Source organism: Hypanus sabinus, unplaced genomic scaffold (assembly GCF_030144855.1).
Source record: "Hypanus sabinus isolate sHypSab1 unplaced genomic scaffold, sHypSab1.hap1 scaffold_1581, whole genome shotgun sequence".
NCBI classification, from domain to species: Eukaryota; Metazoa; Chordata; class Chondrichthyes; order Myliobatiformes; family Dasyatidae; genus Hypanus; species Hypanus sabinus.
The window spans coordinates 26514-40018 of record NW_026779660.1 but is presented as its reverse complement, the minus strand read 5'-3'; the positions used below and the strand labels follow the sequence as shown (position 1 = coordinate 40018).

Genomic DNA, 13505 nt, shown 5'->3' with positions numbered 1-13505 from the left:
GTGATCGGGGAGTGCTCGAGGGGAAGGTGATCAGGGAGGGAGTGATCGAGGGGAAGGTGATCGGGGAGGGGGTGATCGAGGGGAAGGTGATCGGGGAGGGGGTGATCGAGTGGAACGTGATCGGGGAGGGAGTGATCGAGGGGAAGGTGATCGGGGAGTGATTGAGGGGAAGGTGATCGGGGAGGGAGTGATCGAGGGGAAGGTGATCGGGGAGGGAGTGATCGAGGGGAAGGTGATCGGGGAGGGGGTGATCAAGGGGAAGGTGATCGGGGAGGGAGTGATCGAGGGGAAGGTGATCGGGGAGGGAGTGATCGAGGGGAAGGTGATCGGGGAGGGAGTGATCGAGGGGAAGGTGATCGGGGAGGGAGTGATCGAGGGGAAGGTGATCGGGGAGGGGGTGATCGAGGGGAAGGTGATCGGGGAGGGGGTGATCGAGGGGAAGGTGTTCGGGGAGGGGGTGATCGAGGGGAAGGTGATCGGGGAGGGAGTGATCGAGGGGAAGGTGATCGGGGAGGGAGTGATCGAGGGGAAGGTGATCGGGGAGGGAGTGATCGAGGGGAAGGTGATCGGGGAGGGAGTGATCGAGGGGAAGGTGATCAGGGAGGGGGTGATCGAGGGGAAGGTGATCGGGGAGTGATCGAGGGGAAGGTGATCGGGGAGGGAATGATCGAGGGGAAGGTGATCGGGGAGGGAGTGATCGAGGGGAAGGTGATCGGGGAGTGATCGAGGGGATGGTGATCGGGGAGTGATCGAGGGGAAGGTGATCGGGGAGGGGGTGATCGAGGGGAAGGTGATCGGGGAGGGAGTGATCGAGGGGAAGGTGATCGGGGAGTGATCGAGGGGAAGGTGATCGGGGAGGGGGTGATCGAGCGGAAGGTGATCGGGGAGGGAGTGATCGAGGGGAAGGTGATCGGGGAGGGGGTGATCGAGGGGAAGGTGATCGGGGAGGGAGTGATCGAGGGGAAGGTGATCGGGGAGGGGGTGATCGAGTGGAAGGTGATCAGGGAGGGAGTGATCGAGGGGAAGGTGATCGGGGAGGGGGTGATCGAGGGGAAGGTGATCGGGGAGGGGGTGATCGAGGGGAAGGTGATCGGGGAGGGAGTGATCGAGGGGAAGGTGATCGGGGAGGGAGTGATCGAGGGGAAGGTGATCGGGGAGGGAGTGATCGAGGGGAAGGTGATCGGGGAGGGGGTGATCGAGTGGAAGGTGATCAGGGAGGGAGTGATCGAGGGGAAGGTGATCGGGGAGGGAGTGATCGAGGGGAAGGTGATCGGGGAGGGAGTGATCGAGGGGAAGGTGATCGGGGAGTGATCGAGGGGAAGGTGTTCGGGGAGGGAGTGATCGAGGGGAAGGTGATCGGGGAGGGAGTGATCGAGGGGAAGGTGATCGGGGAGGGAGTGATCGAGGGGAAGGTGATCGGGGTGTGATCGAGGGGAAGGTGATCGGGGAGGGAGTGATCGAGGGGAAGGTGATCGGGGAGGGGGTGATCGAGGGGAAGGTGATCGGGGAGGGAGTGATCGAGGGGAAGGTGATCGGGGAGGGAGTGATCGAGGGGAAACTGAGCGGGGAGTGATCGAGGGGAAGGTGATCGGGGAGGGAGTGATCGAGGGGAAGGTGATCAGGGAGGGAGTGATCGAGGGGAAGGTGATCGGGGAGGGAGTGATCGAGGGGCACGTGATCGGGGAGGGGGTGATGAGGGGACGGTGATCGGGGAGTGATCGAGGGGAAGGTGATCGGGGAGGGAGTGATCGAGGGGAAGGTGATCGGGGAGTGATCGAGGGGAAGGTGATCGGGGAGGGGGTGATCGAGGGGAATGTGATCGGGGAGGGGGTGATCGAGGGGAAGGTGATCGGGGAGGGAGTGATCGAGGGGAAGGTGATCGGGGAGGGAGTGATCGAGGGGAAGGTGATCGGGGAGGGGGTGATCGAGGGGAATGTGATCGGGGAGGGGGTGATCGAGGGGAAGGTGATCGGGGAGGGAGTGATCGAGGGGAAGGTGATCGGGGAGGGAGTGATCGAGGGGAAGGTGATCGGGGAGGGGGTGATCGAGGGGAAGGTGATCGGGGAGTGATCGAGGGGAAGGTGATCGGGGAGGGAGTGATCGAGGTGATAATGATCGGGGAGGGAGTGATCGAGGGGAAGGTTATCGGGGAGGGAGTGATCGAGGGGAAGGTGATCGGGGAGGGAGTGATCGAGGGGAAGGTGATCGGGGAGGGAGTGATCGAGGGGAAGGTGATCGGGGAGTGAGTGATCGAGGGGAAGGTGATCGGGGAGGGAGTGATCGAGGGGAAGGTGATCGGGGAGGGAGTGATCGAGGGGAAGGTGATCGGGGAGGGAGTGATCGAAGGGAAGGTGATCGGGGAGGGAGTGATCGAGGGGACGGTGATCGGGGAGGGAGGAATCGAGGGGAAGGTGATCGGGGAGGGGGTGATCGAGGGGAAGGTGATCGGGGAGGGGGTGATCGAGGGGAAGTTGATCGGGGAGGGGGTGATCGAGGGGAAGGTGATCGGGGAGGGGGTGATCGAGGGGAAGGTGATCGGGGAGGGAGTGATCGAGGGGAAGGTGATCGGGGAGGGAGTGATCGAGGGGAAGGTGATCGGGGAGGGGGTGATCGAGGGGAAGGTGATCGGGGAGGGGGTGATCGAGTGGAAGGTGATCAGGGAGGGAGTGATCGAGGGGAAGGTGATCGGGGAGGGAGTGATCGAGGGGAAGGTGATCGGGGAGGGAGTGATCGAGGGGAAGGTGATCGGGGAGGGAGTGATCGAGGGGAAGGTGATCGGGGAGGGAGTGATCGAGGGGAAGGTGATCGGGGAGGGAGTGATCGAGGGGAAAGTGATCGGGGAGGGGGTGATCGAGGGGAAGGTGATCGGGGAGGGGGTGATCGAGGGGAAGTTGATCGGGGAGGGGGTGATCGAGGGGAAGGTGATCGGGGAGGGGGTGATCGAGGGGAAGGTGATCGGGGAGGGGGTGATCGAGGGGAAGGTGATCGGGGAGGGGGTGATCGGGGGGAAGGTGATCGGGGAGGGAGTGATCGGGGGGAAGGTGATCGGGGAGGGAGTGATCGAGGGGAAGGTGATCGGGGAGGGAGTGATCGAGGGGAAGGTGATCGGGGAGGGGGTGATCGAGGGGAAGGTGATCGGGGAGGGAGTGATCGAGGGGAAGGTGATCGGGGAGGGAGTGATCGAGGGGAAGGTGATCGGGGAGGGAGTGATCGAGGGGAAGGTGATCGGGGAGGGAGTGATCGAGGGGAAGGTGATCAGGGAGGGGGTGATCGAGGGGAAGGTGATCGGGGAGGGAGTGATCGAGGGGAAGGTGATCAGGGAGGGGGTGATCGAGGGGAAGGTGATCAGGGAGGGGGTGATCGAGGGGAAGGTGATCGGGGTGGGGGTGATCGAGGGGAAGGTGATCGGGGAGGGAGTGATCGAGGGGAAGGTGATCGGGGAGGGAGTGATCGAGGGGAAGGTGATCGGGGAGGGGGTGATCGAGGGGAAGGTGATCGGGGAGGGGGTGATCGAGGGGAAGGTGATCGGGGATGGAGTGATAGAGGGGAAGGTGATCGGGGAGGGAGTGATCGAGGAGAAGGTGATCGGGGAGGGAGTGATCGAGGAGAAGGTGATCGGGGAGGGAGTGATCGAGGGGAAGGTGATCGGGGAGGGAGTGATCGAGGGGAAGGTGATCGGGGAGTGATTGAGGGGAAGGTGATCGGGGAGGGACTGATCGAGGGGAAGGTGATCGGGGAGGGAGTGATCGAGGGGAAGGTGATCGGGGAGGGAGTGATCGAGGGGAAGGTGATCGGGGAGTGATCGAGGGGAAGGTGATCGGGGAGGGAGTGATCGAGGGGAAGGTGATCGGGGAGGGAGTGATCGAGGGGATGGTGATCGGGGAGGGAGTGATCGAGGGGAAGGTGATCGGGGAGGGGGAGATCGAGGGGAAGGTGATCGGGGAGTGATCGAGGGGAAGGTGATCGGGGAGGGAGTGATAGAGGGGAAGGTGATCGGGGAGGGAGTGATCGAGGAGAATGTGATCGGGGAGGGGGTGATCGAGGGGAATGTGATCGGGGAGGGGGTGATCGAGGGGAATGTGATCGGGGAGGGGGTGATCGAGGGGAAGGTGATCGGGGAGGGAGTGATCGAGGGGAAGGTGATCGGGGAGGGAGTGATCGAGGGGAAACTGAGCGGGGAGTGATCGAGGGGAAGGTGATCGGGGAGGGGGAGATCGAGGGGAAGGTGATCGGGGAGTGATCGAGGGGAAGGTGATCGGGGAGGGAGTGATAGAGGGGAAGGTGATCGGGGAGGGAGTGATCGAGGAGAAGGTGATCGGGGAGGGGGTGATCGAGGGGAATGTGATCGGGGAGGGGGTGATCGAGGGGAATGTGATCGGGGAGGGGGTGATCGAGGGGAAGGTGATCGGGGAGGGAGTGATCGAGGGGAAGGTGATCGGGGAGGGAGTGATCGAGGGGAAACTGAGCGGGGAGTGATCGAGGGGAAGGTGATCGGGGAGGGAGTGATCGAGGGGAAGGTGATCAGGGAGGGAGTGATCGAGGGGAAGGTGATCGGGGAGGGAGTGATCGAGGGGCACGTGATCGGGGAGGGGGCGATGAGGGGACGGTGATCGGGGAGTGATCGAGGGGAAGGTGATCGGGGAGGGAGTGATCGAGGGGAAGGTGATCGGGGAGTGATCGAGGGGAAGGTGATCGGGGAGGGGGTGATCGAGGGGAATGTGATCGGGGAGGGGGTGATCGAGGGGAAGGTGATCGGGGAGGGAGTGATCGAGGGGAAGGTGATCGGGGAGGGGGTGATCGAGGGGAAGGTGATCGGGGAGGGAGTGATCGAGGGGAAGGTGATCGGGGAGGGAGTGATCGAGGTGATAATGATCGGGGAGGGAGTGATCGAGGGGAAGGTTATCGGGGAGGGAGTGATCGAGGGGAAGGTGATCGGGGAGGGAGTGATCGAGGGGAAGGTGATCGGGGAGGGAGTGATCGAGGGGAAGGTGATCGGGGAGTGAGTGATCGAGGGGAAGGTGATCGGGGAGGGAGTGATCGAGGGGAAGGTGATCGGGGAGGGAGTGATCGAGGGGAAGGTGATCGGGGAGGGAGTGATCGAGGGGAAGGTGATCGGGGAGGGAGTGATCGAGGGGAAGGTGATCGGGGAGGGAGTGATAGAGGGAAGGTGATCGGGGAGGGGGTGATCGAGGGGAAGGTGATCGGGGAGGGAGTGATCGAGGGGAAGGTGATCAGGGAGGGGGTGATCGAGGGGAAGGTGATCGGGGAGGGGGTGATCGAGGGGAAGGTGATCGGGGAGGGGGTGATCGAGTGGAAGGTGATCGGGGAGGGAGTGATCGAGGGGAAGGTGATCGGGGAGGGAGTGATCGAGGGGAAGGTGATCGGGGAGGGAGTGATCGAGGGGAAGGTGATCGGGGAGGGGGTGATCGAGGGGAAGGTGATCGGGGAGGGAGTGATCGAGGGGAAGGTGATCGGGGAGGGAGTGATCGAGGGGAAGGTGATCGGGGAGGGAGTGATCGAGGGGAAGGTGATCGGGGAGGGAGTGATCGAGAGGATGGTGATCGGGGAGGGAGTGATCGAGGGGAAGGTGATCGGGGAGGGGGTGATCGAGGGGAAGGTGATCGGGGAGGGAGTGATCGAGGGGAAGGTGATCGGGGAGGGGGTGACCGAGGGGAAGGTGATCGGGGAGTGATCGAGGGGAAGGTGATCGGGGAGGGAGTGATCGAGGGGAAGGTGATCGGGGAGGGAGTGATCGAGGGGAAGGTGATCGGGGAGGGAGTGATCGAGGGGAAGGTGATCGGGGAGGGAGTGATCGAGGGGAAGGTGATCGGGGAGGGGGTGATCGAGGGGAAGGTGATCGGGGAGTGATCGAGGGGAAGGTGATCGGGGTGGGGGTGATCGAGGGGAAGGTGATCGGGGAGGGAGTGATCGAGGGGAAGGTGATCGGGGAGGGAGTGATCGAGGGGAAGGTGATCGGGGAGGGGGTGATCGAGGGGAAGGTGATCGGGGAGTGATCGAGGGGAAGTTTGATCGGGGATGGAGTGATAGAGGGGAAGGTGATCGGGGAGGGAGTGATCGAGGAGAAGGTGATCGGGGAGGGAGTGATCGAGGAGAAGGTGATCGGGGAGGGAGTGATCGAGGGGAAGGTGATCGGGGAGTGATCGAGGGGAAGGTGATCGGGGAGTGATTGAGGGGAAGGTGATCGGGGAGGGAGTGATCGAGGGGAAGGTGATCGGGGAGGGAGTGATCGAGGAGAAGGTGATCGGGGAGGGAGTGATCGAGGGGAAGGTGATCGGGGAGGGAGTGATCGAGGGGAAGGTGATCGGGGAGGGAGTGATCGAGGGGAAGGTGATCGGGGAGGGAGTGATCGAGGGGAAGGTGATCGGGGAGGGAGTGATCGAGGGGATGGTGATCGGGGAGGGAGTGATCGAGGGGAAGGTGATCGGGGAGGGAGTGATCGAGGGGAAGGTGATCGGGGCGTGATCGAGGGGAAGGTGATCGGGGAGGGAGTGATAGAGGGGAAGGTGATCGGGGAGGGAGTGATCGAGGAGAAGGTGATCGGGGAGGGGGTGATCGAGGGGAATGTGATCGGGGAGGGGGTGATCGAGGGGAATGTGATCGGGGAGGGGGTGATCGAGGGGAAGGTGATCGGGGAGGGAGTGATCGAGGGGATAATGATCGGGGAGGGAGTGATCGAGGGGAAGGTTATCGGGGAGGGAGTGATCGAGGGGAAGGTGATCGGGGAGGGAGTGATCGAGGGGAAGGTGATCGGGGAGGGAGTGATCGAGGGGAAGGTGATCGGGGAGTGAGTGATCGAGGGGAAGGTGATCGGGGAGGGAGTGATCGAGGGGAAGGTGATCGGGGAGGGAGTGATCGAGGGGAAGGTGATCGGGGAGGGAGTGATCGAAGGGAAGGTGATCGGGGAGGGAGTGATCGAGGGGACGGTGATCGGGGAGGGAGGAATCGAGGGGAAGGTGATCGGGGAGGGGGTGATCGAGGGGAAGGTGATCGGGGAGGGGGTGATCGAGGGGAAGTTGATCGGGGAGGGGGTGATCGAGGGGAAGGTGATCGGGGAGGGGGTGATCGAGGGGAAGGTGATCGGGGAGGGGGTGATCGAGGGGAAGGTGATCGGGGAGGGTGTGATCGAGGGGAAGGTGATCGGGGAGGGAGTGATCGAGGGGAAGGTGATCGGGGAGGGAGTGATCGAGTGGAAGGTGATCGGGGAGGGTGTGATCGAGGGGAAGGTGATCGGGGAGGGAGTGATCGAGGGGAAGGTGATCGGGGAGGGAGTGATCGAGGGGAAGGTGATCAGGGAGTGAGTGATCGAGGGGAAGGTGATCGGGGAGGGAGTGATCGAGGGGAAGGTGATTGGGGAGTGATCGAGGGGAAGGTGATCGGGGAGGGAGTGATCGAGGGGAAGGTGATCGGGGAGGGAGTGATCGAGGGGAAGGTGATCGGGGAGTGATCGAGGGGAAGGTGATCGGGGAGGGGGTGATCGAGGGGAAGTTGATCGGGGAGGGAGTGATCGAGGGGAAAGTGATCGAGGAGTGAATGAGGGGAAGGTGATCGGGGAGGGGGTGATCGAGGGGAAGGTGATCGGGGAGGGAGTGATCGAGGGGAAGGTGATCGGGGAGTGATCGAGGGGAACTTGATCGGGGAGGGAGTGATCGAGGGGACGGTGATCGGGGAGGGGGTGATCGAGGGGAAGGTGATCGGGGAGGGGGTGATCGAGGGGAAGGTGATCGGGGAGGGAGTGATCGAGGGGACGGTGATCGGGGAGGGGGTGATCGAGCGGAAGGTGAGCGGGGAGTGATCGAGGGGAAGGTGATCGGGGAGGGGGTGATCGAAGGGAAGGTGATCGGGGAGGGAGTGATCGAGGGGAAGGTGATCGGGGAGGGAGTGACCGTGGGGAAAGTGATCGGGGAGGGAGTGATCGAGGGGAAGGTGATCGGGGAGGGAGTGATCGAGGAGAAGGTGATCGGGGAGGGAGTGATCGAGGGGAAGGTGATCGGGGAGGGAGTGATCGAGGGGAAGGTGATCGGGGAGGGAGTGATCGAGGGGAAGGTGATCGGGGAGGGAGTGATCGAGGGGAAGGTGATCGGGCAGGGAGTGATCGAGGGGAAGGTGATCGGGGAGTGATCGAGGGGAAGGTGATCGGGGAGGGGGTGATCGAGGGGAAGGTGATCGGGGAGTGATCGAGGGGAAGGTGATCGGGGAGTGATCGAGGGGAAGGTGATCGGGGAGGGGGTGTTCGAGGGGAAGGTGATCGGGGAGGGAGGAATCGAGGGGAAGGTGATCGGGGAGGGAGTGATCGAGGGGAAGGTGATCGGGGAGGGAGTGATCGAGGGGAAGGTGATCGGGGAGGGAGTGATCGAGGGGAAGGTGATCGGGGAGGGAGTGATCGAGGGGAAGGTGATCGGGGAGTGATCGAGGGGAAGGTGATCGGGGAGGGGCTGATCGAGGGGAAGGTGATTGGGGAGGGGGTGATCGAGGGGAAGGTGATCGGGGAGGGAGTGATCGAGGGGACGGTGATCGGGGAGGGGGTGATCGAGCGGAAGGTGAGCGGGGAGTGATCGAGGGGAAGGTGATCGGGGAGGGGGTGATCGAAGGGAAGGTGATCGGGGAGGGAGTGATCGAGGGGAAGGTGATCGGGGAGGGAGTGACCGTGGGGAAAGTGATCGGGGAGGGAGTGATCGAGGGGAAGGTGATCGGGGAGGGAGTGATCGAGGAGAAGGTGATCGGGGAGGGAGTGATCGAGGGGAAGGTGATCGGGGAGGGAGTGATCGAGGGGAAGGTGATCGGGGAGGGAGTGATCGAGGGGAAGGTGATCGGGGAGGGAGTGATCGAGGGGAAGGTGATCGGGCAGGGAGTGATCGAGGGGAAGGTGATCGGGGAGTGATCGAGGGGAAGGTGATCGGGGAGGGGGTGATCGAGGGGAAGGTGATCGGGGAGTGATCGAGGGGAAGGTGATCGGGGAGGGGGTGTTCGAGGGGAAGGTGATCGGGGAGGGAGGAATCGAGGGGAAGGTGATCGGGGAGGGAGTGATCGAGGGGAAGGTGATCGGGGAGGGAGTGATCGAGGGGAAGGTGATCGGGGAGGGAGTGATCGAGGGGAAGGTGATCGGGGAGGGGGTGATCGAGGGGAAGGAGATCGGGGAGTGATCGAGGGGAAGGAGATCGGGGAGGGAGTGATCGAGGGGAAGGGGATCGGGGAGGGGGTGATCGAGGGGAAGGTGTTTGGGGAAGGAGTGATCGAGGGGATGGTGATCGGGGAGGGAGTGATCGAGGGGAAGGTGATCGGGGAGGGAGTGATCGAGGGGAAGGTGATCGGGGAGGGAGTGATCGAGGGGAAGGTGATCGGGGAGGGAGTGATCGAGGGGAAGGTGATCGGGGAGGGAGTGATCGAGGGGACGGTGATCGGGGAGGGGGTGATCGAGGGGAAGGTGATCGGGGAGGGGGTGATCGAGGGGAAGGTGATCGGGGAGGGAGTGATCGAGGGGAAGGTGATCGGGGAGGGAGTGATCGAGGGGAAGGTGATCGGGGAGGGGGTGATCGAAGGGAAGGTGATCGGGGAGGGAGTGATCGAGGGGAAGGTGATCGGGGAGGGGGTGATCGAGGGGAAGGTGATCGGGGAGGGAGTGATCGAGGGGAAGGGGATCGGGGAGGGGGTGATCGAGGGGAAGGTGATCGGGGAGGGAGTGATCGAGGGGAAGGTGATCGCGGAGGGAGTGATCGAGGGGAAGGGGATCGGGGAGGGGGTGATCGAGGGGAAGGTGATCGGCGAGGGAGTGATCGAGGGGAAGGAGATCGGGGAGTGATCGAGGGGAAGGTGATCGGGGAGGGGGTGATGGAGGGGAAGGTGATCGGGGAGGGAGTGATCGAGGGGAAGGTGATCGGGGAGGGAGTGATCGAGGGGAAGGTGATCGGGGAGGGAGTGATCGAGGGGAAGGTGATCGGGGAGGGGTTGATCGAGGGGAAGGTGATCGGGGAGGGAGTGATCGAGGGGAAGGTGATCGGGGAGGGAGTGATCGAGGGGAAGGTGATCGGGGAGGGAGTGATCGAGGGGAAGGTGATCGGGGAGGGGGTGATCGAGGGGAAGGTGATCGGGGAGGGAGTGATCGAGGGGGAGGGAGTGATCGAGTGGAAGGTGATCGGGGTGGGAGTGATCGAGGGGAAGGCGATCGGGGAGGGAGTGATTGAGGGGAAGGTGATCGGGGAGGGAGGGATCGAGGGGAAGGTGATCGGGGAGGGTGTGATCGAGGGGAAGGTGATCGGGGAGGGAGAGATCGAGGGGAAGGTGATCGGGGAGGGAGTGATCGAGGGGAAGGTGATCAGGGAGTGATCGAGGGGAAGGTGATCGGGGAGGGGGTGATGGAGGGGAATGTGATCGGGGAGGGAGTGATCGAGGGGAAGGTGATCGGGGAGGGAGTGATCGAGGGGAAGGTGATCGGGGAGGGAGTGATCGAGGGGAAGGTGATCGGGGAGCGAGTGATCGAGGGGAAGGTGATCGGGGAGGGAGTGATCGAGGGGAAGGTGATCGGGGAGGGGGTGATCGAGGGGAAGGTGATCGGGGAGGGAGTGATCGAGGGGGAGGGAGTGATCGAGTGGAAGGTGATCGGGGAGGGAGTGATCGAGGGGAAGGTGATCGGGGAGGGAGTGATTGAGGGGAAGGTGATCGGGGAGGGAGGGATCGAGGGGAAGGTGATCGGGGAGGGAGTGATCGAGGGGAAGGTGATCGGGGAGGGAGTGATCGAGGGGAAGGTGATCGGGGAGGGAGTGATCGAGGGGAAGGTGATCGGGGAGGGAGTGATCGAGGGGAAGGTGATCGGGGAGGGAGTGATCGAGTGGATGGTGCTCGGGGAGGGTGTGATCGAGGGGAAGGTGATCGGGGAGTGATCGAGGGGAAGGTGATCGGGGAGGGAGTGATCGAGGGGAAGGTGATCGGGGAGGGGGTGATCGAGGGGAAGGTGATCGGGGAGGGAGTGATCGAGGGGAAGGTGATCGGGGAGGGGGTGATCGAGGGGAAGGTGATCGGGGAGGGAGTGATCGAGGGGAAGCTGATCGGGGAGTGATCGAGGGGAAGGTGATCGGGGAGGGAGTGATCGAGGGGAAGGTGATCGGGGAGGGGGTGATCGAGGGGAAGGTGATCGGGCAGGGAGTGATCGAGGGGAAGTTGATCGGGGAGGGGGTTATCACAGGGTAATAAGGGACTAACGCATTAGGAGGTACAAAGGACGGGAGAATGTGTGAGGGCGAGTGAACTGTGAGGGACTGAGGGAGCAGGACGAGCACCTGATTGCGGAAGCACTTTGCGACTTTGAACATGATGGTGTCGGCGATCAGTTCCCCGTTGGGGAGCGCGGTGAAGACCAGCATCCGGGCGAAGGGAGGCATGTCCAGGCTGATCCGTTGATGCAGTTTGAAGCTTCCCTCTGTGAGGACGGAGACACAATCAGATCCCAGAGACCGAGCGTCGAGAAAACCACCAATCAGTTCAGTGGACACTGTGTCAGTACCAGACGCCAGACACAGTCACAGACACCTGTCACAGACACAGACACCTGTCACAGTCACAGACACCTGTCACAGTCACAGACACCAGTCACAGACACCGGTCACAGTCACAGACACCTGTCACAGTCACAGACACCAGTCACAGTCACAGACACCTGTCACAGACACAGACACCTGTCACAGTCACAGACGCCAGACACAGTCACAGACACCTGTCACAGTCACAGACACAGACGCCAGACACAGTCACAGACACCTGTCACAGACACAGACGCCAGACACAGTCACAGACACCTGTCACAGACACAGACACCTGTCACAGGCACAGACACCTGTCACAGGCACAGACACCTGTCACAGACACAGACACCTGTCACAGTCACAGACACCAGTCACAGTCACAGACACCTGTCACAGACACAGACACCTGTCACAGGCACAGACACCTGTCACAGGCACAGACACCTGTCACAGACACAGACACCTGTCACAGTCACAGACACCAGTCACAGTCACAGACACCTGTCACAGACACAGACACCTGTCACAGTCACAGACACCAGTCACAGTCACAGACACCTGTCACAGAAACAGACACAGTCACAGACACCTGTCACAGTCACAGACACCTGTCACAGTCACAGACATCTGTCACAGTCACAGACACCAGTCACAGACACCGGTCACAGTCACAGACACCTATCACAGTCACAGACACCAGTCACAGTCACAGACACCTGTCACAGTCACAGACACCTGTCACAGACACAGACACCGGTCACAGTCACAGACACCTGTCACAGTCACAGCCACCAGTCACAGACACCGGTCACAGTCACAGACACAGGTCACAGTGACAGACACCGGTCACAGTCACAGACACCGGTCACAGTCACAGACACCGGTCACACTCTCAGACACCGGTCACAGTCACAGACACAGAGTCCGATAACAGACACGGACACCAGTCACAGTCACAGACACAGACACCAGGCACAGTCACAGACACCTGTCACAGTCACAGACACCGGTCACAGTCACAGACACCGGTCACAGTCACAGACACAGACACCGGTCTCAGTCTCAGACACCTGTCACAGTCACAGACACCAGTCACAGTCACAGACACCGGTCACCCTCTCAGACACCGGTCACAGTCACAGACACCGGTCACAGTCACAGACACCGGTCACACTCTTAGACACAGGTCACAGTCACAGACACCTGTCACAGTCACAGACACCGGTCACAGTCACAGACACCGGTCACAGTCACAGACACCGGTCACAGTCATAGACACCGGTCACAGTCATAGACACCTGTCACAGTCACAGACACCTGTCACAGTCACAGACACCGGTCACACTCTCAGACACCGGTCACAGTCACAGACACCTGTCACACTCTCAGACACCGGTCACAGTCACAGACACCGGTCACAGTCTCAGACACCGGTCACAGTCTCAGACACCGGTCACACTCTCAGACACCTGTCACAGTCACAGACACCGGTCACAGTCACAGACACCTGTCACAGTCACAGACACAGGTCACAGTCACAGACACCGGTCACAGTCACAGACACCTGTCACAGTCACAGACACCGGTCACAGTCACAGACACCGGTCACAGTCTCAGACAGCGGTCACAGTCTCAGACACCTGTCACACTCTGAGACACCGGTCACAGTCTCAGACACCTGTCACACTCTCAGACACCGGTCACAGTCACAGACACCTCTCACAGTCACAGACACCGGTCACAGACACAGACACCGGTCACAGTCTCAGACACCGGTCACAGTCACAGACACCTCTCACAGTCACAGACACCGGTCACAGACACAGACACCGGTCACAGTCTCAGACACCGGTCACAGTCACAGACACCTCTCACAGTCACAGACACTGGTCACAGACACAGACACCGGTCACAGTCTCAGACACCGGTCACAGTCATAGACACCGGTCACACTCTCAGACACCGGTCACA

General features: G+C 62.0%; 1 protein-coding gene across 1 annotated transcript in view; it reads right to left on the bottom strand.

The window, feature by feature from the left end:
- Positions 1-13505, bottom strand: part of LOC132387162 (alpha-2-macroglobulin-like) — a gene marked incomplete at both ends in the record, with an annotated part of 77346 nt that overhangs the window by 39142 nt on the left and 24699 nt on the right. Inside the window, one exon of the mRNA XM_059959515.1 lies at positions 11292-11431. Within this exon, the coding sequence (XP_059815498.1) occupies positions 11292-11431 (140 nt within the window). The remainder of the gene's footprint in view (positions 1-11291; positions 11432-13505) is intronic.